Source organism: Hemitrygon akajei, chromosome 29 (assembly GCF_048418815.1).
Source record: "Hemitrygon akajei chromosome 29, sHemAka1.3, whole genome shotgun sequence".
Lineage (NCBI taxonomy): Eukaryota > Metazoa > Chordata > Chondrichthyes > Myliobatiformes > Dasyatidae > Hemitrygon > Hemitrygon akajei.
The window spans coordinates 42,189,126-42,213,712 of record NC_133152.1 but is presented as its reverse complement, the minus strand read 5'-3'; the positions used below and the strand labels follow the sequence as shown (position 1 = coordinate 42,213,712).

The 24,587-nt window shown below is 44.2% G+C and overlaps 1 protein-coding gene across 8 annotated transcripts in view; it reads left to right on the top strand.

Moving 5' to 3' along the window:
- pik3cd (phosphatidylinositol-4,5-bisphosphate 3-kinase, catalytic subunit delta) overlaps positions 1-24,587 on the top strand; it is a 250,545-nt gene that overhangs the window by 191,948 nt on the left and 34,010 nt on the right. For all 8 annotated transcript variants that reach the window (XM_073032256.1, XM_073032257.1, XM_073032250.1 and 5 more), the window contains 4 exons: positions 2,029-2,118; positions 11,783-12,004; positions 18,508-18,604; positions 23,855-23,985. In XM_073032256.1, coding sequence (XP_072888357.1) covers positions 2,029-2,118; positions 11,783-12,004; positions 18,508-18,604; positions 23,855-23,985 — 540 coding nt within the window. The remainder of the gene's footprint in view (positions 1-2,028; positions 2,119-11,782; positions 12,005-18,507; positions 18,605-23,854; positions 23,986-24,587) is intronic.

Here is a 24,587-nt window from a genome sequence, read left to right as displayed (position 1 = left end):
GTTGGAGGAACTTAGCAGGTCAGGCAGCATCTATGTGATGGAATAAATGTTTCAGACCGAGACCCTTCATTCTCAGTCATGATCCCTCTGCTAGAGTTTGGAAGTGTGAAGGGGGGGGGGTGTGTGTGTCAGAGAGAGATTGAGAAAATTTCAGATTGTGAACCCTTCAGCAGAACTGAAAGGGAGTTTAAAAGTTCAAAGTAAATTTATTATCAAAGTACATATATGGCACCATACACAACCCTGAGATTCATTTTCTTGCAGGCATTTACAATAGAACAGAGAAATATAATAAGATCAATGAAAAACTGCACACAAAGACTGACACAGCCAAAGTGCAAAAGTCAAACTGTGCAAGTATTAATAATAAATAAGTAAATAAATAATACTAATAACTTGAGTTAATTTTAAGATACCCAGACAGCTGGACAGGGCAAACTGAATATCTCTGATAAGCTGAGCTCAGGTTGTCATGGAGATGGACTATCGATGAAGTTATGTATTTGATAGATTAATGAGGGAAGTTAGAATGAGGGTGCAAGCGAAGAACCATGTTGAAGTTGCACACAGAGAGCCAAAGGAAATACCCAGCAAGATGACCATATCAGTGCCTGTGGAGACAAAAACAGTTGATGTCTAGGGTCATGCACCGCGAGTCAAGGGTTGTTTCAGATTTCCAGCATTTTGGCTTATTTTTATTTCCTGTTCTATTCTTGTTCTTCAGAGTTATTTTTCTAAACGTGTTATGATGAGTCCAGTGCATTTTTTCTGCACTGAAGCCAACCTAGTCCCTACTTTGTATGAATTAACTTTTTTTTAAAATCTAGAGGTACAGCAAGGCAGGCCTAACGAGCTGCTGATGGTGGGGAGGGATGGGCCCCAGATGTACTGGGCTGAGGTCGCTACTCTCGGAGAATCTGAAAGTGTGAACAAGCATACACTCAGTGGACACTTTATTAAGTACAGGAGCTACCTTAACAAAGTGGCCACCAAGTGTATTTCTGGATGCTTGTGGTTTTCTGCTGTTGTAGCCCATCCACTTCAAAGTTCGACGTGTTTGTGCATTCAGAGATGCTCTTTTGCACACCACTGTTGTAATGCATGGTTACTTGAGTTCGTATCACTTTCCTGTCAGCTTGAACCAGTTATTTTCTGACCTCTTTCATTAACAAGAAGTTTTTGCCCATAGAACTGCCAATTACTGGATTTTGTTTTTGTTTTTCACACCATTCTCTGTAAACTCTTAAGTGTAAAAATCCCAGGAGATCAGTTTCTGAGATACTCAAATCACCCTATCTGGCTCCAATAATCATTCCACAGACAAAATCACTTAGATCACATTTCCTCCCCATTCTGATGTTCGGTCTGAACAACAAACAAACCTCTTGACCATATCTGCATGCTTTTATTCATTGAGTTGCTGCCATATGATTGGCTGATTGGACATTTGTATTTCCAAGCATAATTATACATTATATATAATATACTTATTACAAGTAATAATACCTTTTAGGTGTTGGCGCGTGGCCTAGTGGATAAGGCATGGACTAGTGATCTGAAGGTCACTAGTTCGAGCCTCAGCTGAGGCAGCGAGTTGTGTCCTTGAGCAAGGCACTTAACAGCACATTGCTCTGCGACGTCACTGGTGCCAAGCTGCTTGGGTCCTAGTGCCCTTCCCTTGGACAACATCGGTGGCGTGGAGAGGGGAAGGCTTGCAGCTTGGGCAACTGCCGGTCTCCCATACAACCCTGCCCAGACCTGCGCCCTGGAAACCTTCCAAGGAGCAAATCCATGGTCTCACGAGACTAACGATTGCCTATAATACCTTTTAAGTATTAGGTATACCTAATAAAGTGGCCACCGAGTGTATATCTGTTTGCGCATGTGCATGTATGTAGTAAGAACATGTATGTATAATCATTCAAATGATTAGTTGCTTCTGTTCGTCCCAGTAAATCACCAGCTCTGCTCACCCATTGTTGACAGAGGGCATGTGAACTGACGTGGCGATTTCCTTTTCTATTTCAGCAGTCAAGTATCAGTCTCTGGGACCTGGATAAGCCTTTTACAATTACTCTGGTATCAGGAAGCAAAGTTAATGCAGATGAAGGAATGAAGGTTGGTGCAGCTCCTTTCTGCCTCATTGTGAACAAATCCCCTTGTTTACTGCATCTGAATGATTAATATATATATAGATTACATGTCATCAGGCCTCAACCACACATCCACATTAGTGTTGTAAAGCAGTCTGCAAAACTCAGCAACACAGGAAGCCGGAGGTTTTAGGTTTCGACCTCTTGAAGCAAGATATTGCTTCTTAGAATCATGATTTCCCGGTAGTTACATGTCTTTTTTTTCTGCGGTTTCAAGCAACAAGGGGAAGTTTAGAGTGAAGTTTTGCCGGGGAGAGAGGGGGTTGGTGGACGTGGTCAACAATGCAAGTGCCATTTTGCAAGGGACTGTCTTGTAGGCGCAACGTTTGTCAAAGATGAGAGCGAGATAACTAACCAGCAGGCGTTGTTTATAACAATTATTTTGTGGGGAAGAACTTGTTCTGTTTCCTCGAGGCAGATTTTTGGAAGGTCAATTAATTTTCCAACGAAGAGCTTGTGATTCTTTCAACAGGACTTGACAATTAGAGGTGCAGTATTCCTGGAAGTTTTGTTGTTTGCCCTGCCTCTAAGCACTGACCATTAGCTAGCCCACAAGACTGGCTGGAGTATTGTGTGTAATTTTTGTCTCCATGCATGAAGATGTCACTAATTAACTGGATGCTGATTCCTGCACTCATTCCCCAAACATACGGTACTTTATTTTACTTGTGCACAAGGAAAACAGTGTGGCCCCCGTCACCACACTATTCTGAAGTCTGAACAGAGAAATGCCTTTTTTATGCAGAATTAACTAGAAGTTATGAGTATTGACCATTTGGTAAGCTGTGTATGTTTGAATTCCTTATTTGCAAGATCAGTCACCATTCACAATACCAGTGAAACTACAAGATAACAATTGATGATACTTTGAAGTTAGTGAAGTAATTGTCCCGTAGTTGGTGTGTGTTCTGTTACATTCCTATCTCATCTCCATAAGCGAAATTGCTCTGGCCCTCCCGCTGCGCAAAGAGAAACAATGCTCTTCAAAGTCCTTTCTCGCCTTGGCAGTCTTCACTCTATGTACAATCTGTCCTTGCCCGGGCAATATGTTAACCCTTGCCATGCCGCATCCTTTTCAAGGGGAGGTACACATACCTTTGAGGCAGTGGTCTCATTGTATGGGTTCGAGGCTTCAGGAGCACGTCCATTGAGGAGAAAATGATAAGACTGTCATAACCACCTCACTGAGTTCAGGAGAATGAATGGTGGTCTCAATGAGCATGCAAAATTCTGAGAGGGATTATCAAAGTTCAAAGCAGATTTATTATCAAAGTATGTATACTATATACAGCTTGAGATTCGTCTCCTTATACTCAGCCACAAAACAAAGAAATGCAGTAGAACCCATTTAAAACAAGATTGAAGTCTGTCAAACACCCAGTGTGCAGCAAAAAAAAACAAATCATGTAAATGATAAAAGTAAGCAAATGGCGTTCAGAACTGATTTCACCACCTGATGAAGGGCCTGGGCCTGAAACCTCAACTGCTTAATCCTCTCCATAGATGCTGTCTGACCTGATCCCAATAGGGATTAATCTGGATCTGAGAGGAATTGATAGGCGGATGCTGGGAGCCTGGAAACACGGAGCTAGCGGGCAGTGTCATAGATTTAAAGTCAGCCGCTTCAGATGGGGATTTCGGGAAATTTCTTCACTCAGAGCAGGGGTTCCCAGCGTTTTTTGTGCCACGGATCCCAAACCATTATCTAAGGGGTCCGTGGACCCCAGGTTGGGAACCCCTAACTCAGAGGGATGTCAACCCTTGGAATTTTTTTGTCCCAGAGGGCAGCAGATGGACTACCATTGAGAATAATTCAAGTGTAGGACTGATAAAATTATAAAAACAATGGAGTCTGAACAGAAAATAAATCAGCCATAACCTTATTGAAAGCTGGAGCAACCTCAGAAGACTTTATTTCCTATATCTTCCCCACAAGACAATGCCTTTACCACAACAACAACTAGGACAGGGACATTTTCTTTGTGTCCTGATTGGACAATCGGCGATGTTCAGTGAAATGGCCTTCCAGCTCATTTTGATTGTTTAATAACGAGAGCAAAGATGATTAAGAAACACAACTTTAATTGTACTAAATCGGGAAACTGCAGGAACCCGAAATTAAAATAAAAATGCAGGTCACACTCAGTAGAATGGGAGGGATCTGTGTTCAATGTAACCGTTAACACTGTTGCAAGGGAATTGGTGTTAGGGTTTCACATTGAAGACTCGCCATCAGAAATGGGAAAGAGAATGTCGGTGGGTAAATGGGAGCAATCGGAGACTGAAAATCAGAATCAGAATCAGACTTTAATCACCAAGTACCTGTGCACATACAAGGAATTTACTTCCGGCAGATGTTGTCTCTCTGCTCATAACAATAATAATGATAAATATAAATAAAAATATAAATTGTACATACAGGTAGTGCAATCCAAGTAATAGTTAGCCGACAGTTAACCGGCAGTTAACTGTTCAGCAAAGTGACCGCAGTAGGGAAAAAACTTCTCCAGTGCCTATTAGTCTTAGTCTGGAGGGATCTGAAGCGCCTACCAGACGGAAGCAGATCAAACAGTCCGTGCGCAGGATGGGAGGAGTCCTTTATGATGTTCCCCGCCCTATGTTCCCCGAAAATATAACAAAAGGAGCCTAAAATGGTGTAAACACAAAGTACACTGCAGATGCTGTGGTCAAAGCAACATGTACAACAAGCTGGAGGAACTCAGCAGGTCGGGCAGTGTAGGGTTTGACCGACAGGTGAGGTTGAGCTAGCAGTGAGAGGAAAACAGACCTATTATCACAGGTGGAGACTCATAGCAGAAGTGAACAGTTAGAATCAGAGAAAAGCACAGCACTGGATCAGGCCCTTCAGCCCATCTAGTCCGTGTTGAACCATTTAGACTGCCTAGTGCCATCAACCTGCACCGGGGACCATGCATGTACCTGTCCAAACTTCCCTTAAATTCTGAAATCGAGCTCACATACACCACTCGTGCTTGCAGCCCATTCCAGACTCCCACCACCCTCTGAGGGGAAAAAAGTCCCTCATGTCCCCCTTGAACTTTTCACCTTTCACCCCTAACCCATGACCTAGTCCCACCCAACCTCAGTGGGGGGGAGGGGGGGTAAGCCTGCTTGCATTTACCCGATCTGTACCCCTCAGTTCTGAAGCAATCAGGGAACGCTAGGTACCTGAAATTGTGGGGTTTATTATTGAGCCTGGAAAGCTGAAAAGGTGTCCAGACAGAAGATAAGGTGCTGCTTCTCAAATTTATATTGGGTATGTTGGAAAATTGCCTTTACTGTGGCTGCAGAGTGGGGCATCTTAAAAAGCACATAGCAATTGCTTCCTAAAATCATCTGTATTCTCGTTAAGCTGAAGTCCATGTGGGCACTCTAGCGTAATTTATGCTGGATGTCACTCTTGGGCACCACTTGTACTGTAATTCCTTTGCAATAATATTTTACTTTGAACAATCTCCTGTTGAGCTGACTTTAAAGCATCATTCACACGACAGTTTTATATCTTTGTGTGTGAGAGTGTGTATGAGAAGGTGGGAAAGGGGCTTGTTTTGCTTTTGCAGTCTTGCTTTGTTCTGTTGTTGCTGTCGTCGTTGCTTGTGTTGATCTACCGAATGTGCCAGCCACGTGTGGCGACACTTGTGCATCCTTGGGCTTGTTGGTTGTTAACGCAAATGTCACTTGTCACTGTATGTTTCGATGCGCTTGTACGAAATAAATCAGTGTGAATCTTGTCTAAATCTAAAATGTCAATGACAGCATCTCCTAAACTCACGGCCTCTTAAACTTTGAAAAACGGGGTAGTTGGGTGCAGGTGATAATATGCCGGTTCTAGGTCACACACAACACCTCATTGGGATTATATCGCTGTCCCTTCATTATTGTTGGAACTCAGTGTGGAATTTTCATTTATTAATTGAAAGATAGAGCCTGGAACAGGCCCTTCCAGCCCAACAAGGTGCACCTCCCAGCAACCCACCGATTTAACTCCAGCCTAATCACAGGACAGTTTACAGTGGTCAGCTAACGTACAAGCCAGTACCTCTTTGGAATGTGGGAGGAAACCAGAGCACCCATAGGAAACCCACATAGTCACAGGGAGAAGCTACAAAGACCTTACAGACTGTGCTAGAAGTGAACTCCGAACTCTGACACTCTGAGCTGTAATACTGTCGTGCTAACTGCTACGTAATCGTGCCTCCCATGGTAGCAAAGTGTTTCCATATATATTACATGGAAAATAATGTATGATTGTGATTTTTTGAGAACTTTTACTCTTTTTCTCTGAATGCTGAGAAACAATCCATCTCGTTTGACATTGCCGATACCTTTCCCCAATCTGTTCCTTGTCTTTTGTTCTTCTACTGTTAGTCTTGTCTCTTAACTTCTGCCAGCACTCTATGGGCAAGGGTCCAGGTGGCAGTAGATGGGACAGACCAGATGGGCTGAAGGGCCTGTTTCATTGCTGTAGTTTTCTATCATTCATTTCACTCAAAAATAAAGCACAACAGGTACATGTAAAGCTATCAGACCGACTAAAACTCCAACTCGGGGTGCCACAGTAGTGTAGCGGTCAGTGCAGTATTGTTACAGCACAGGGCGTTGCAGTTCTGTGTTCAATTCCGGCATCCTCTGTATGAAAGTTTGAAAATTCTTCCTGTGTGCACATGGGTTTCCTCCGGGTGCTCCGGTTTCCTCCCACAGTCCAAAGTCCTACCGGTTAGTAGGTTAATTGGTCAGTGTAAATTGCCCTGTGATTAGCCTCAGCTCAATAGATGGGTTGGTGGGCGGTGTAGCTCATTAGGCTGAAAGGGCCGATTCTGTGCTGTATCTCTAAATAAATAAAGAAATTAAATTATAGAAAGACATTCATTATTTCTCTTCCCACAGATCCACTGACCAGTTGTTCCTCCATTTTCTGTTCTCAGTTCAGATTTCCATATTTGCAATATGTAATATCCACTTTGCCATGTCCTGTCACTGTTGCTGTATCTTTGCGACTTTGACCCAGACCTCAGCTGTCCATTGGACAAGACGGTCTGGATGTCATTCTTCCTCCTGCAGAGGTTAGGAGTCATCTGACAATCAGTTCTATGGTTTTGTTTTCACTGAATCACATCCTGTTGGAGTTTTGACTATCTACATGGATGCCTGCTGCACATTCAGATTTTCTGTGGTGAAACAAGATCATCATCAAAATACTTTGGAGCCTTAAGCATAGAGTCATAGAGCACTACAGCACAGAAACAGGCCCTTCAGCCCATCTAGCCTGTGCCAGCCTGGCTCACTGCTTCGTCCCAAATATCTGCACCTGACCGTAGTCCTCCATACCTCTGCCTTCCATGTACCAATCCAAACTTCTCATAAGTGCTGCAAGTGAACCTGCCAATTCCACTGGCAGCTCGTCCCACACTGGCATCATCCTCTAAGTTAGAAATTTCTTTCCCCAGCATGAAATGTAAATTCCAGTATTGGCTGTGAATGATATTTGCAGCTGGTTCTGGTAAAGTCAGCAGACTGGAAGCACTGGGAGGGGAGTGTTTGGTGGCCCGTACCCGAGTATGCAGGCCCATTTGGTGTGAATTTGAAACCAGAATCAGTGCCAGGTTTATCACCTCACCACTGACCTATGCTGTAAAATTTGTTGTTCTATGGCAGCAGTACCACACAATGCATATAAACATTACTAGAGGTTATGGTGAGAAATGTTTAAAAAATAGTAGGTACGACAGGCAGCCTAGTGGTTAGCACAACGCTTTACAGTACGGGCGACCCAGGTTCAATTCCCACCACTGCTTGTAAGGAGTTTGTACATTCCCCATGTGACTGCATCCAAAGACATATCGGTTGGTAGGTTAATTGGTCATTGTAAATCGTCCCCATGATTTGGCTGGGATTAAATCGGGGGGGGGGGGGTGCTGGGCGGCACAGCTCGAAGGGCCAGAAGGGCCTGTTCCATGCTGTATCTCAAAGAACAATTACTACAAGTGGGGAGAGAGAGAGAGAAATTGGAAACCTGTTTTGCTGTTCATTGGAACAAAACTATTATACTTCGGACTTTTGTCTTTAATAATATTGTTGGAGTTCATTTGTGCTGTCCATAAGTAAGGCCTGTGTAACTCAGGGAAGACCCACGATGGAAAGAATTTAGGAAAAGTCTTTGTGTCCATTGGGACGTCCTGACAAAGGAGCCAAAGACAAATCTGTAAACCCTGAACAATGACCAATGATTATCTTTCCAGCATTTTCTGGTTTTGTTTGAATTCCTGTTTGCTATTAAAGCTTTCAAAAGCAAAATTCAAGTTGTCACTTTCCAAATATTTCAAGTATTGACATTTGAAATTCTGACCAATCTTATGTTTGTTCATTATTTGATCATCTGTGGGAACTGCTGTGTGGATCGGACTGCAAAAGTGATTACCCTGGAAATGTATGCGGTGTTTTGGAAGTAGAAGGGTCTGCAGTAGTTCTCAAGACTCCAGCTGTTCACCAAAATGACTTGAGTATCCTACGCTTGCCCTGTCTCTGCCCTTCTCATGACTGCTGGTTAACATTCCCAGGGTGGTGTCTTCTCCCTCGATGAGTCATTCTTTCTATGCAAGTGGCTTTTCATACGGCAACAACTTATCTCTGTTCTTTTTTCTTAATTTTTCACTTGCTGGACAGAATGAAGATTTATTGGTGCTTGAATTAGGTGCCTTATTTTTTTAAAGGCTACAGAAAGTGGTGGATGTGGCCCAGTCCATCACAGGCAAAGCCCTCCCCACCACTGAGCGCATCAACAAGGAGCATTGTCACAGGAAAGCAGTGTCCATCATCAAGGACCCCCACCACCCAGACCATGGTCTCTTCTCACTGCTACCACTGCAACAGGAGGCTTGGGCCCCACAGCACGTGGTTTAGTTGTTATCCTACAACCATCAGGCCCCTGAGCTGTCACAACTCTGAATCGATTCCACAACCTATAGACTTATGCATACTTAGATAAAAATTTACTTTCGATTTTGAACTTTGACTTAAATGCCTCGTCCAGTTTATTCCTTGCTTCCAAACCTAAGGTTTGTCCCGTTCCCCACACCCTCTTTGAAGCACACCATTTAATCATGTCATCCCTTCAAGAGCTACAGAGTTTTTGCTTCCAATAATATGTTAGAGTGTTCAGGTTTAGGAACAGCTACTTTCCTGCAAACATTAGATTCTTGAACCGGCCTGCACAACCCTACCCCTACCTCTGTAATACAACGTCACAGACCACCTCTTGCACTACTGTGAACTTGACTCTGATTGTGTCTTTCTTCTTTACACTCTCTTGCACAGAATTTTTTACTCTCTCTATCTTACCTGTCTTGTTTATGTCCTGTGTGCTGTCTCTGCCTACCTCTGATTCTGTTGTATCATTGTACCTGTACTTTAATGTTTTTGGGCCCCTTATCTGAGAAAGGATGCGTTGGCTTTGGAGAGAGTTCAGAGTAGCTTCACGTGAATGATCCCAGGAATTAAAGGGTTAACGTGAGTGGCGCGCTTGATGGCTCTGAGACTGTACATGCTGGAATTTAGAACAGTGAGGGGGGGATCTTATTGAAACCTATCAATTATTGAAAGGCCTGGATAGAGTGGATATGGAAAAGATGTTTCCAATAGTGGGTGAGACTAGGACCAAAGGACACAGCCTCAGAATAGAAGGACGTCCCTTTAGAACAGAGATGTGGAGGAATTTCTTTAGCCGGAGGGTGGCGAATCTATGGAATTCTTTGCCATAGACGCCTGTGGATGCCAAATCATCAGATATATTTAAAGCGGAGGTTGGTAGATTCATGATTAGTAAGGGTGTCAAAGGTTACGGGGGGGAGGCAAGAAAATGGGGTTGAGAGGAAAAATAAATCAGCCATGATCAAATGGCAGAGCAGACTCGATGGGCCGAATGGTCTAATCTGCTCCTGTGTCTTATGGTCTTACTTGCACATGTGATAATAAAATTGACTTGCCTCAACTTGAATATAGTTTGGCTAAATGTTACTCAATACAAGAAGTTGTGCCCGCAAGCCATTCAGTTCTTTTTTTCCTCCAGGATGACTGTTGTTTAATTGAATTATGTCTCCACAAGAAACTGACTCAGTGCAAACACCTTTGCAGCGAAGTGCAATTGATTGATCAGTGTATGGGTTCTCAGTGCAAGACAGGACCGTGTACAGCTTTGGTCTCTGCACCTAAGCAACTGAAAGTCAAAAAAAAACTGCAGGTGTTGGAAATCTGAAATGGAAAGTGAGAAAAGAATAAAAAGCCAGCCTGTCTAACCTCACCCTATATAGACAGGGATGTTTTCCCCAGGGTGAAAATGGCTAATGTGAGGGGGCAGAATTTTAAGGTGACTGGAAGAAAATACAGGGGGATATCCGAGTTTTTTACACGGGGAGTGGTGGGTGCGTGGAACGCCCTGCCAGGGGTGGTGGCAGAGGTGATACATTGTGGGCTTTTAGGAGGCAGACACATAGATGATAGAGAAATGGAGGGCGATGCAAGAAGAAAGGGTTCGATTGATTTTAGAGTAGGCTACAAGGTCAGCACGAGATCATAGACCGAAGGGCCTGTACTCCTCTAAATCAGTTTAATGCATTTCTAAATATTTTTTAAAATCTAGTTAAGCTCATTTTGATTGTTGCAGACATTTAGAAACAGTTGAAATGATTTTTAATAATATGGATTTCAGCAGATATAACTGGGCCTTTGGTTCCAACTCCATATGCACTGCCCTCGTTGCTCAGATTATAACACAGAGCTCAGAACTTAGAATACCACAGCACTGTACAGCCCCTTTGACCCACAATCTTGTGCTAAGCTTTTAACCTACTCCTGGATCAATCTAACCCTTCCCCCCTGTACAAATGTACTTTGAACTTTTTTTACATAGCCCTCCATTTTTCTATCATCCACATGCTTATCTAAGCGTCTCTTAAATGCCCCTAATGTACCTATCTCCACCATCACCCCCGGCAGGGTACTTCACACACTCCTCAATCTCTATATAAAACAACTTACTTCTGTCATTCCCTCTACACTTTCTTCCAGTTGCCTGAAAGTTACTCCCCCTGTATAAGTTTTTCCACCCTGGGGTAAAAGTCTCTGCCTATCCACTCGATCTTTGCCTCTGCAACACGCACACGCAATGCTGGAGGAACTCAGCAGGCCAGGCAGCATCTATGGAAAAGAGTACAGTCGATGATTCAGGCCAAGATCCTTCATCGGGACTGATGAAGGGTCTCGCCCGAAATGCCGACTGTACTCTTTTCCATAGATGTTGCCAGGTCTGCTGAGTTCCTTCAGCGTTGCGTGTGTGTTGCTTGGATTTCCAGCAACTGTAGATTTCCTCTTGTTTGTGATTGATCTATGCCTCTTAACGTCTTGTACACCTCTATCAAGTCACCCCTCATCCTCCATCACTCCAAAGAGAAAAGCCCAGTTTGAATTATGAAAGTTATTAAGGGAAGCACATGTTGATTTGTCCGGTGGTGATCTAGAGGATTAAACCAGCTTGCTTGTAGATATAATTGGAGACCATTTACCACTCCAGTTATTTACTGCTTGTTGTTTAACTGTCCTTCTCTTTACCGTAGCTTGTTGTCCAAGCTGGCTTGTTTCACGGGAGTGAGATGCTCTGCAAAACGGTCTACAGCCAGGAGGTCAACATGAGCTCTGAGCCAGTGTGGAATCAGAACCTGGAGTTTGACATCAGTTTCTGTGATCTCCCACGGATGACACGCCTCTGTTTCGCTTTGTACGCGGTGATTGAAAAGGCCAAAAAGGCTCGGTCGACGAAGAAGAAATCAAAGAAAGCGGTAAGTTCAGTCTGCACCGCCAATCCATAACCCATGCTGGTAAAAGACAAATACTTGTGTTAACATGATCTAAGTGAATGATTTTTCACCTGGTTGCATTCAGGTAAATTCATCGTTATGACGACCTTGCAAAAGACTTGGTGCTGTGCTTGAGAAAGAAGATTAATCGCATGAATGCAATTTTTGCTACTGAAGGGCATTTTAGAACAGAGATGAAGAAGAATTTCTTAGCCAGAGAGTTGTGAATTTTTGGAATTCAGTACCACAGACAGCTGTGGAGGTCAAGTCATTGGGTATATTTAAGGCAGAGGTTGGTAGATCCTTGAATTATCAGGGCATGAAGGGATAGGGGAGAAGGCAGGAGACTGGAGCAGAGAGTGAAAACGATCAGCAGTGATGAAATGGCAGAGCGACTCAATGGAACAAACGGCCCAATTCTGCTCCTATATCTTATGGCCTTATTAGAATCAGAATCAAGTTTAATATCACCGATGTATGTCATATTGTCATTGTAAATAAAAACTATAAAATACAATAAGAAATGTATAAAGAACTTTAAATAAATAAGTAGTGCTAAAAGAGAGAAAACAATGAAAAAAAAATGGTGAGGTAGTGTTTATGAATTAATTGTCCAGTCAGAAATCTGATGGTGGAGGGGAAGAAGCTGTTGCTAAGACGTTGAGCGTGTGTCGTCAGGCCCCTGTACCTCCTCCTTGAGGGAAGCAGTGAGAAGAACGCATGTCCTGGGAAATGGGAGTCCTTGATGACAGTTTAGTTAACATCGCAGCAGTCAATAAGCATGGTGGATTTCCAGCATCTACAGAATCTCTTGTATTGAAGAGAAATAATTAATGTTTTTAGGTCATTTTAGTCAGTCCGTGTTTTTTGAGTGAAACCCAATTGTATAACACACTCCATTTTCCATCAGAGCTCCCCTTCCCCAACCCCAGTGGGCAGAATATACAAAAACCTGAAAGTATGTATCATTAAGTTCAAGTTCACCTTCTGTCCCGCTGTTAACAGACCCCTGAATAGACTGTGTAACATGGTCTCTTGACCTCACAGTCCACCTCATTACGGACTTACAGCTCACTGTCTGCCTGCAATGCGCTTTCTCTATAATTGTAACTCTGTGTTCTGCTTTCCATTATGGGCTTTTCCCTTTTCCCTTGTATCGCATTGATGTACTGATGCGATGAGATCACTCAAAAGACAAAGTTTTGTACCTCGGTTCAAGTGACAAAAATAAAACAGTTTGCCAATGGTTTCCCGGTCACTTTGACTCACTTCAGAAGTTTTTCCAGACTTTTCCTTTGAGGGTCATCCCGATCTCCCAGTTCGATTCCCTCACTGGGGTCACAAGTCGTTCCTTTTGGAGATTTGCAGGGAATTGTTATTGACATTGGGCATAATGTGTGGTCCTTCCAACGTACTGACAGACTCGAGAGTCTTACAGTTGGAGACCCAGCTGACACCCAGCGAGCTGGTCCCATCTTCACACCTTGGCCCATAGCCCTCTGAACCTCTCCTAACCATTTACATATCCAGACAGCTTTTAAATGTTGCCAATGCGCTGGCTGGAGGGGTAGAGATACATCTCTACCAAAGAAGGTGCTCGGTACTCCTTCCCTGCAGGTCGTCCTTGGGCAAGGTGAAACACCTGCTTAAATCCCCCCCTCCCTGTCCTTTTTGGATCAGGGTCACGGGAACAGGTGGTGGATGGTCATATAACCAGCACAAATGCTGGTTATGTGACCACGGACGCTAGGCAGACAATCTCTGAAGAGTATTGATAATGGCTGGGGTCACCTGTCTTGTAAAGACACTGCCCAGAAGAAGGCAATGGCAAACCACTTCCGTAGAAAAATTTGCCAAGAACAATCATGGTCATGGAAAGACCATGATCACTTATGACGTGGCACAAAATGATGATGATGAATTGAGTGCCCCTTCCTCAAACACTGTTTCTGGGAGCTCATTCCAAATACATATCGCCCTTTGCATGAAGAACCTGCCCCAGATGTCCCTGGCACAGCCAGGAGTGGTGCAAGAAGCAGATATGTTAGAGACATTTAAGAGACTCTTAGATAGGCACGTGAAAAATGGAGGGCTACGAAGGAGGGAAGCTGGAGTAGGTTTATGGGTTGGCACAATATTGTGGGCTGAAGGGCCTGTACTGTTCTATGTTCTATGGTTTATCTTCTAAATGTCTCGCCTCTGATCTTAAACTAATACTCTCTTGCTTTTAGCACCCTGTTGTCTATGTGACACGACACGTGATGATGATTGTCTATGACCCTCATGGTCTTAGCGAACTCTCTCAGATCACCCCTCAATCTCCTATGTTCCTCGTCTACACAATCTCTCCTTGTACCTCAGGTCGTCAAGTCCAGGCAACGTCCTGGTAAATCCGTTCCAGTTCAATGATACCTCTCCTATAACAAGGTGACCAAGACTATGGGCAATAGCCTAAGCACATCCTTATCAACTTCCTAGAAACTGCAATAAAAGATCAATGAGATTAGCTGTGTTTGTCAAGTATACATCGAAACATATAGTGAAATGCAGCATGGCAGGCCCACGATTTAGTAACCCTAACCTGTACTTATTTTGAATGTGGAAGGAAACCCACACAGTCACGGGACGGACTTTCTAACTCCTTACAGATAATGGCAGAAATCAAACACTGATCTTACAGCAGGCACTGTAATAGAGTTGGGCTGATCGCTGTGCTACTGTGCCACCCCTGTGTCATAAATGAAATCTGAGGTAGCTACCTCGACCTGACAGGACACACTGATTACCACCCTCTCCCCAAGAGCCCATCCAGGTGCAGCAACCCCAGTCACCCCCACCCCCAAACTGCCCAAGGGGTGAGGTAATGGGAATCAGAGCCCATGACCTCTGGACCCAAGGGATGCCACAGGATGGGTGCTGTTATAGATGTGAACAGCACAGAGCTGGGCCATTTGGCCCATCCAGCCCATTTCAGCCTTTTGTCCACCAGTACTAATCACAAACACAAGGAAGCCTGCAGATGCTGGAAATCCAAAGCGACACGCACAAAATGCTGGAGGAACTCAGCAGGTCAGGCAGCTTCTAATGAAGTGAATATACAGTCGTCGTTTTGGGCCGAGACCCTTCTTCAGGACTGAAATGGAAGGGGGCAGGGGAAAATGCCACAATAAAAGGTTAGAGGGAGTGGAAGGAAGCTGGCTAAATGGTGATAGGTGAAGCCAGGTGGGTGGGAAAGGTCAAGAGCTGGAGAAGAAGAAATCTGATAGGAGAGGAGTGGACCATGGAGAAAGGGGTGGAGGGGACCGAGGGGGAAGTAATAGGCAGGGAAGAAGAGGTAAGAGGCCAGAATGGAGAATAGAAGAAGAGGGGAGAGGGAAGAAAATAAAATATTAATCCCATCTGCCCACACTGTCCTTCCCAGTGCCTTGCCTAATTAAGGCAAAGAGGGGCACCAGATGAATTTCCTGAGTGTTACAAAACAGCTCAGAAACGATCGTTACTTCATTTAACTCTGTAAAGAAATTAATCATTGTTTGCATAATACTGAGATAACAAATATTATGTAATAGAACTCAAAGCCATAAAATTTGTAGTAGAGTTGTATGTACAGCTGTGTGTGCGTGTGTGTGTTGCATGAGTGAGTGTTTATATGTGAAACTTTATACATCACTGATTCATGCAAAGTGTTTTATCTGTAATTACACATGCAGTACTGCAGACATGGATACCTGATATACTGTGCTTTGCTACTGTGTAAGGAGAGGCTGCAGTGTAGTGGATATTATTCGAGGATCCCTTGCTTGGATCAATCCCTTACCCACCCATGGCTAGGTTGAATCCCTGTTGGGATCAGAGATCCAAGGTCAAGAGGTCCTAGGATTGAGGTCCGAGGCTGGTCGACGGTCCTTGAGTTTGAGGGCCTGTTATCAGCAGAACCTGGTGCTGAAGCCCAGCAGTCAGTCAGTCCAGGGGTTGAAACCCAGAGGTCAGCAAGTCCAGGTACTGAACTGCAGAGGTCGGAGGCCCATTGTTGTGAAGTCCAAAGATTGAAGCCCCTCGGTGAGAGGCGCGACGTTTGCGAGTCCTGGGCCGGAGTCTGGAGGTGGGAACCCCCAGAGGTGGCCTGTGCTGGGGTTGGAAACGTGTGTGTGTGTGTGTGTGTGTGTGTGTGTGTGTGTGTGTGTGTGTGTGTGTGTGTGTGTGTGTGTGTGTGTGTGTGTGTGTGTGTGTGTGTGTGTGTGTGTGTGTGTGTGTGTGTGTGTGTGTGTGTGGGGGGGGTTAGGAAAGGGGTTTGTTTTGCTGTTCTTTTTTATATGTTGGCTTGTTGTTTTGTTGAACTGTGCTGTCACCAGAATGTGTGGTGACACTCGTGGGCTGCCCCACCTCACCCTCGGGTGCTAACTCAATCGAAGCATTTCACCGTATGTTTTGATGTGCTCGTGATAAATAAACTTGAATCTTGAATGTTGAAGGAATACAGATTGAGCTTGGCCACCTCTGCCTGTAGCCCATGCCTTCTAGTCCCAGCAACATCCTCATAAACGTTTTTGGCTCTCTCTCCAGTTTAGCCACTTCTTTCCTATAATGGTGACACTTGTGGGCTGTCCCTAGCCAATCTAGAGATTTATCTTGTGCCGAGGATAAATTTATGGAATACAATCAATCTATGTATATAAGCTATCTTACATATTTATATTTATTGTGTTTTTTATTACTGTTTTCCTTATTGTTTTTTTTAAGTGTTGCATCAGATCCGGAGTACCAATTATTTTGTTTTCCTTTACACTTGTGTACTGGAAATGGCATTCAACAATCTTGAATCTTTCTGCCCCACGCCTGTAGTTGAGATGGAGGAACTCCATGACAAGATCCTTGTTTAGCTCCCTCTCATCTCTCTGACCTTCCTCGGTCCTCGTTGATGAAAGCGGAGTTTGAGTGTCACTGAATGCCTGGTGCCTTGCTGATGGAGGTGGTGGGGGAGAGGGATAGCATTAACAGCGGTGGGGGTGCAATGAGATAGCAGCTGAGGGAATTGGGCGGAAGCCCTCAATCCCACATCTCCAGGTACAAGAACAGCAACTTTCCTCCAGTCAGTCAGTTTTCGAACCAACCTTCACAACCCTGATCACTACTCAGGATAGCAACACCGGATCTTTTTTTTTTGTTCTTTTCATTTCTTTTTCTTGTCTGTTTTTGCGTAATTTATGTTTAATTTGTCGTTCTTGTGACTTTTGTGCCTCAGGTGCTCTGCCTGTGATGCAGCTGCGTTCGTATTTTTCATTGCACTTGTGCATACGTGGAACGTGTATAGACCATTCGGCCCACAATATTGTTCTGACCTTTCAACTTTCTCTAAGATCTATCTAAGCCTTCCCTCCTACATAGCCCTCCATTTTCTATCATTCTTGCACCTACCTAAGTGTTTCTTAAATGCCCCTAATGTATCTGCCTCTACCACCATCCCTGGTTCCACACACCCACCATTCTCTGTGTAAAAAAACTTGCCTTCAACTTACCTGCATGTTTAATTCAGGTCAATATTTCCCTCTTCCGACATGAGCTTGTGCATATCACAATAAACTTGACTTTGACTTAACAGGGGCAGAGGGAACTGCTGAATCAGAATCAGGTTTAATATAATCGGCATATGTCATGAAATTTGTTAACTCTGTGACAACAGTGCAATGCAGTACATGATAATAGAGAGAAAAAATGTATTATTTTTATATATGTGTATGTATGTGTGTGTGTGTATATATATATATATATATATATAGTTAAATAAGTATCGCAAAAAATAGAAAATAAAAGTAGTGAGGAAATGTTGATGGGTTCAATGTCCTTGAGGAATTGTATGACAGGGGGGTAGAAGCTGTTCCTGAATCATTAAGTGTGTGCCTTCAGACTCCCGTACCTCCTTCCTGATGGTAGCAATGAGAAGAGGGCATGTCCTGGGTGGTGGAGGTCCTTAGTGATGGACTTGTATGTAAGGTCCATATTTCACTCTTCCTCAGGTGTCCCAGTCCAACACAGCACATGTAAGACCATATTATCCCAGGAGATGCCGGTGGTCCCTGGACTTTGAGGTCCAAATTCCCCTTTATTGCTCGAAATGGAGATGGTCATCTTGTACAGCCCCGACATAGTACCAAGTCAGACTCACAACAGGAAGCACCTGGACAAACCTTTGAAGCAATCCAGTAATTGCTGTCGTCATGTTTCATTCATGATCTTCCAGGCAATTGCTTTTGTGTTTGATTTGTGAGATTATAGTTGTTTAAAAACAAATACATATAAAGAATAGGACGCAAGTTCATTGGGTGACCTAGAGGTAAAGCCGGATGTAAATATTATATTCCCCTATTGAATAGTCTGCCTATCTGCTGAACAAACACTAATCTGCTCAACTTGTAGCTTCAGAATAGGATCCAACTTTATTGATCCTGGAACTTTTATTGACTAGTGTGTTTCCTATTCCCCTGCAGGATTGCCCGATAGCGTGGGTGAACACCATGGTATTTGATTACAAGGACCAGCTGAAGACCGGTGATGTTTGGTTGTACACGTGGCCGTCAGTGCCGGGTAAGGCGCGTGTAGAGTCATTGAGGAATATAGCCCAGATCCAGGCCCTTCAGCCCATCAAATCCATGCCAACCAAACTATCACTCCCAATTATGTATTCAGCCCATATTCCTCTAAGCCCCTCCCATGCTTCTAACTGTCCAAATGCTTCTTAAATCGTTTACTTATTCAGAGGTATACACAGACAGGCCTTTCCATACACCAAGCCACACCGCCCAGCAAACCACCAATTAAACCCCAGCCTAATCACAAGACAATTTACAATGACCAATTAACCTACTAACCGGTGTGTCTTTGGACTGTGGGAGGAAACCGGAGCACCCAGAGGAAACCCATGCGCACACAAGAAGAACCTCCAAACTTTCTTACGGAGGATCAGAGTCAGGGTTTCATATCACCAGCATATGTTGTGAAATCTGTTATCTTTGCGGCAACAGCACAATGCAATGCATATCAATAGAGAGAAAACAATATAAATTACGGTCGGTTTATATATGTAATAGTTAAATTACATAGTGCAAAAATAGAAATAAATAAGTAGTGAGGTCATGTTCATGGGTTCAATGTCCGTTCAGAAATCTGATGGCAGAGGGAAAGAAGCTATTCCTGAATCACTGATGGATATCAGAATTGAACTCTGAACTCTGATGCTCCGAACTGTGATAGTGTTGTACTAAGTTTCTGAATCAACCACTTCCTTTGGCAGCTCATTCCATACACTCATCACCCTGCTGCTCGAAGACGTTGCCCCTCGGGCCCCTTTTAAATCTTTCCCATCTCACCCTGAATCTCTGCCCCCGAGATCTGGACTTCCCCTACCCTGGGGATAAGGCTGGTACCATCCACCTTATCAGAATCAGAATCAGAATCAGACTTTAATTGCCAAGTACCTATGCACATACAAGGAATTTACTTCCGGCAGATGTTGTCTCTCTGCTCATAACAATAATAATGATAAATATAAATGAAAATATTGATTATACATACAGGTAGTGCAATCCAAGTAATAGTTAGCCAACAGTTAACCGGCAGTTAACTGTTCAGCAAAGTGACCGCAGTAGGGAAAAAGCTTCTCCAGTGCCTATTAGTCTTAGTCTGGAGGGATCTGAAGCGCCTACCAGACGGAAGCAGATCAAACAGTCCGTGTGCAGGATAGGAGGAGTCCTTTATGATGTTCCCCGCCCTCTTCTTCAACCTGGAAGAGTACAGGTCCACAGTAGAGGGCAGGGAGGCTCCAATAATGCGCTCGGCAGTCCTCACTGTGCGCTGTAGTCTGGTTCTATCCTGCTTGGTGGCGGCTCCAAACCACACAATGATGGAGGTGCACATGCTAAATGCTACATGAAAAAGCGTTCAATGGCTGGCCAGATTGCCGGAGGCAGCAACTCGACCCTTTCTCGGCACGACGGTGGGGGGAGGCTGGCTGAAGTGTCTGCAAATTGCCATCGTGGCCAACAGCTTTGAGAAGGACCTTTGAGGCGGCACGGTAGTGTAACGGCGTAACGCTTTACAGAACCAGTGATTGGAAGATTGGGGTTCAATTCCGGCTGCTGTCTGTGAGAAGGCTGTAGGTTCTCCGTGTGGGTCTCCTCAGGGTGCTCCAGTTTCCCCCAACGTTCCAAAAGGACATATGGGTTAGGGTTAGAGATTGTGGGCTTGCCACTTTGGTGCCAGAAGTGTGGCGACATTTGCGGGCTGCCCGCAGCGTAGCTTTGGACTGTGTTGGCCTTTGACGCAACGGTTGCATTTATCTGTGTGTTTCGATATACCTGTGATAAATAAAGTTGATCTAATCATCCAGCGGCGATGTGTAATTGGGTGGTCTGGGCTCAATGGGCCTGTTACCGTGATGTATCGCCAAAATAAAAATACAAATAGAAAATACAGTACTTTAAGATGCACAATGATCCCAGAACACAATCCAAGCTCAATTGTTCATTGTGAATTGTCCTGTGCTTAGGCTGGTGTTAAATCAGTGGGTTGCTGGGTGGTACGGCTGGTTGAGCCGGGAGGGTCTGTTCTGTGCTATGTCTCCAAATAAAAATTTTTAAACAAAAATAAAGGCAGATTTAGGATGGAGATTGGGAAGTGTTTGTTTGCAAAAACAGTTGAAAGCAGGAAACTATATTCCTTTAAGAAATAACTCGACGCTTGAGTGAGGAGGTGGTAAAGTTACCTGTGAAAGGATGAGATTGATCAGCCCAACAAGTCCTCATTAAAACGTCTTTTATTATTAGTAGTTCAATATTAATCGAAGATTATACAAGGAGTGTGTTAGCAAAGGATTTGGTTAGAATTAATACCACATAAATGTAAACAAGGAATAATTAATAGAGTTCTGAATTGTTCGAGTTCTTTTCATATTGAAGTAATGGTTTCAGTTCAGTGATAGATGTCACTTTAACTCATCGACTGTGTAATCAGAACCCATGCACTATACCGTCTGGGTAGTCTCCAATTTCTCCTTTCGGTAATTTTATTTTCACTTCCTCTCCCCTCCCTTCCTCTTCTATTCCCCACTCTGGTCTCTTAACCTCTTCTCACCTGCCTATCACCTTCCCCTGGGTCCCCTCCTCCTACCCTTTCTCCTATGGTCCACTTTCCTCTCCTGTCAGATCCCTTCATCTCCAGCTCTTTACCTTTCCCAACCACCTGGCTTCACCTATCACCTTCCAGCCAGCCTCCTTCCCCTGCCCCTACCTTTTTATTCCAGTGTCCTTTCTTTCCAGTCCTGAAGACGGAGTCTCGACTGTTTATTCATTTCCATAGATGCTGCCTGACCTACTGAGTCCCTCCAGCATTTTGTGTGTGTTGCCATAGTTTAAACTTGCTAGGGTGTACAGTCAGCTTGGACTTTTTGTAAAACATCAAAGCACTTGGGCAGAGTGTCAGCCTTGGCATAGAGATCGGCTCCCTTGTGCCTCAGTCAGAAATTTTGGCCACCCCAGAATGTTGACACCCCCACCCTGCCCCACATATCATGACAGTCCAGCACAGCTCCAAGGAAGTGCTACATCATTTGAGGAGGGGTGGGGTGATGTGAGGTGCATCCTTCTGGTCAGGTGGGTTTAAGAGATCCCAAGGCACAATTTCAAGGAGGGGCCGAGGAGTGGGCCCAGCATCCTGTCCTACTGATTAACCTGCCATCTACTTGTGAGGTCCTGCTCATTAAAAAAACAAAATGGCTGCCACATTTCCTACACAGCAGCAGTGTGAAGCATTTTGGGATGGGAGGGGACGTACAGAAATACAAATTTATCTTTGATTTAAGTACAAGTTGTCCAGCATTGCCCTGTTAGCCTGTTACCTGAAGCTCCCTGTGTTTATGTGACCAATGGAATGCTGGTGTTGTCACCGATTCACCGGATTCTGACAACTCACACACTGTTATTGGCATGTGCACGAGGAGAACAACATGGTTGCTGTCACTACACTGATCTAAGGTTTGAACAAAGAAATACCTTTTTTATATGGAATTGGCTGGTTGGATATAGTTATTGACTAATTGGTAACCTTGTATATGTTCAAATTCCTTATTTGCATAACCAATCACACCATGATAATACAGGTATTAATAGCTAATAAAATCTACACATGAAGGGCCATTAATACTTTAGAACTAGTAAAGTAACTGACCAATTGTAAATGTCACCTTAGAATCCTTCATTTGCATCCTTCTCTCCGTTATGTCAAATGGCTCCGGTCCCCAGATGTACAAAAGGAAGATATACTCTTCAAAGACCTCTCTTCAAGGACCATTCATGGTCCACTCTCCTCTCCTATCTTCTTCAGTGCACTTATCATTTTCTACCTATCATCTCCCAGCTTCTCACTTCATCCCCCCCCCCCACCACCCCATCAACCTTCCTCTCACTTGGTCTCAACTTGTGCTCCTTCCTTCCCTTCACCCCCCCCCCACCCTTCTTATTCTGGCTTCTTCCCCCTTCCTTTTCACTCGTGAGGAAGTGCCTCAGCCCAAGACGCAACTGTTAATTCATTTCCATAGACCTGACTCGCTGAGTTCCTCCAGCGTTTTGTGTGTGTTACTCTAAATTTCCAGCATCTGCAGAATATCTTGTGTCTTCAAAGACCTTTCCTGCCTGGGTTAACTGCACACCATCTGTAAGCTGTCCTTGCCTGGACACTGACCCTAATCCTTGCCTTGATGCATCATGCACACTGGCCCGTGGCAACAGTGTGTGTCCGCTGCGGATGTGACCTCTCTGCTGTTCCTGGAACTCTGGGCTTAACTTCCCAGAGCAGCAGACCTGCTGTGACCTCTCTGCTGTTCCTGGAACTCTGGGCTTAACTTCCCAGAGCAGCAGACCTGCTGATCTCTGCCGCAGCCTCACTCTTACTCAGTAGGCCGTGACCTGCCTGCATCAGAGGAGTGGGTCTTACCCAACAATTACAGTTCTGTGACCGATCGGAATGTGGAAGGGCTAGATGAAGGTTTAAGGATGTTTTCTAAGAGACGCAGCACAGTCACAGGCCCTTCTAGACCAATGAGCCCGCATGTGCACCTTCGGAAAATGGAGGGGAACTGGAGTGCCCAGATGAAGCATGGTGATTGGGGGTGGGATTGATGTCTTTTTCTTTGAACGGGGTCCATGGTTTTCTTTGTTTCGTGGCTGTCGGTGAGAAGACAGATCTCAGGGTTGTATACTGCATGCATACTTTGATAACAAATTTGACCTTGAATGCTTTCAAATCCTTGCAGTCACAAGGGGAAAACGTACAAGCTCCTTCCAGTCGGCAGCGGGAATTGATCCCCCCGTAATGGTGTTACGCTGACCACTATACTAATGTGGCACCTTCAAAAATATTAAATCTCCCATCGCGGTGGGCACTGTGGGAGTGGAAGGTCTGACGGATCTGTTAGTGCTGTCATTGTGTGGCAAAAAAAGCTATGCTATCGTGCTGCCCCTAAATCAATCAATCAATCATTCATTATTTATTTACGACTTTTATTTATTTGTATATCTGTCTATCTATCTGTTTACTTACCTATTTATCTGTCTATCTATCTAGTTACTTAGAGATTCAGCTCAGTAACAGGTCTTTCTTGCCCACACCACCCATATAACCAACTAACCTACTAACCCGTATGTCTTTGCGTCGCTGGCGCTGTAATTGCGCAATGCTAACCTCTACACTATCGGACTTAAGATGAGTCATGTTATTAAGATATTATCTTTATAAGTCATCCTCCGGTTCTGTTGATTAATATGCATCCTCTCTGCTTTGCAGATGAAAAGGGAGAGCTGCTGAACCCGATGGGCACCGTGCAGAGTAACCCAAACACCGACAGCACTGCCGCCTTAAATATCCGTTTCCAAACTGTGGTTCCCCACCCTATCTACTACCCGTCCATCGATAAGGTAAGCGCAGGCTGGGTCTGACCTTTGGAGAGGTTTCTCAGAAACTGAGAAATGACAGGAGGCCCTGAAATTGGGGTGGTTCACTGGAAGATGTACAGAGTTGGGAGACTTCTGGAATATATTTGATTATTTGTGGTAATATCACTTTATGTGGTGTGTGTGAGTTATATGTACTCTGTTGTGCACCTTGATCTGGAGGAACATTGTTTCATTTGGTAGTGTACATGTATAAGGCTGAATGACAATAAACTTGATCACTGAGCTAAGTGATGTGCAGAGGAATTATATCCACAGGAAACACACTGAGCAATTGTAAATACAGAGGCAACTACCGGTATATAAAAATAGAAACAATCATAAGGAAGTTAAACTATGAGGAAATTAACAAATTAAAAATCTAATCCAACAAGAGAGGGGAATGATTTTTCCCAGTGCCTCTACATTGTGATTTGAAGCCAGTGGAATTCGGGATATTCCTCGTGCATCACAGTTTTAGCCTCTTTCTCCTGTCCTCTTCTGACCAAGGTGTAGGGAGCCTATCCCCAGGCACCAGTCTTCGCAACATGCAGAACATCCAGTTGTGGAATACGTCTCGGTTCCGA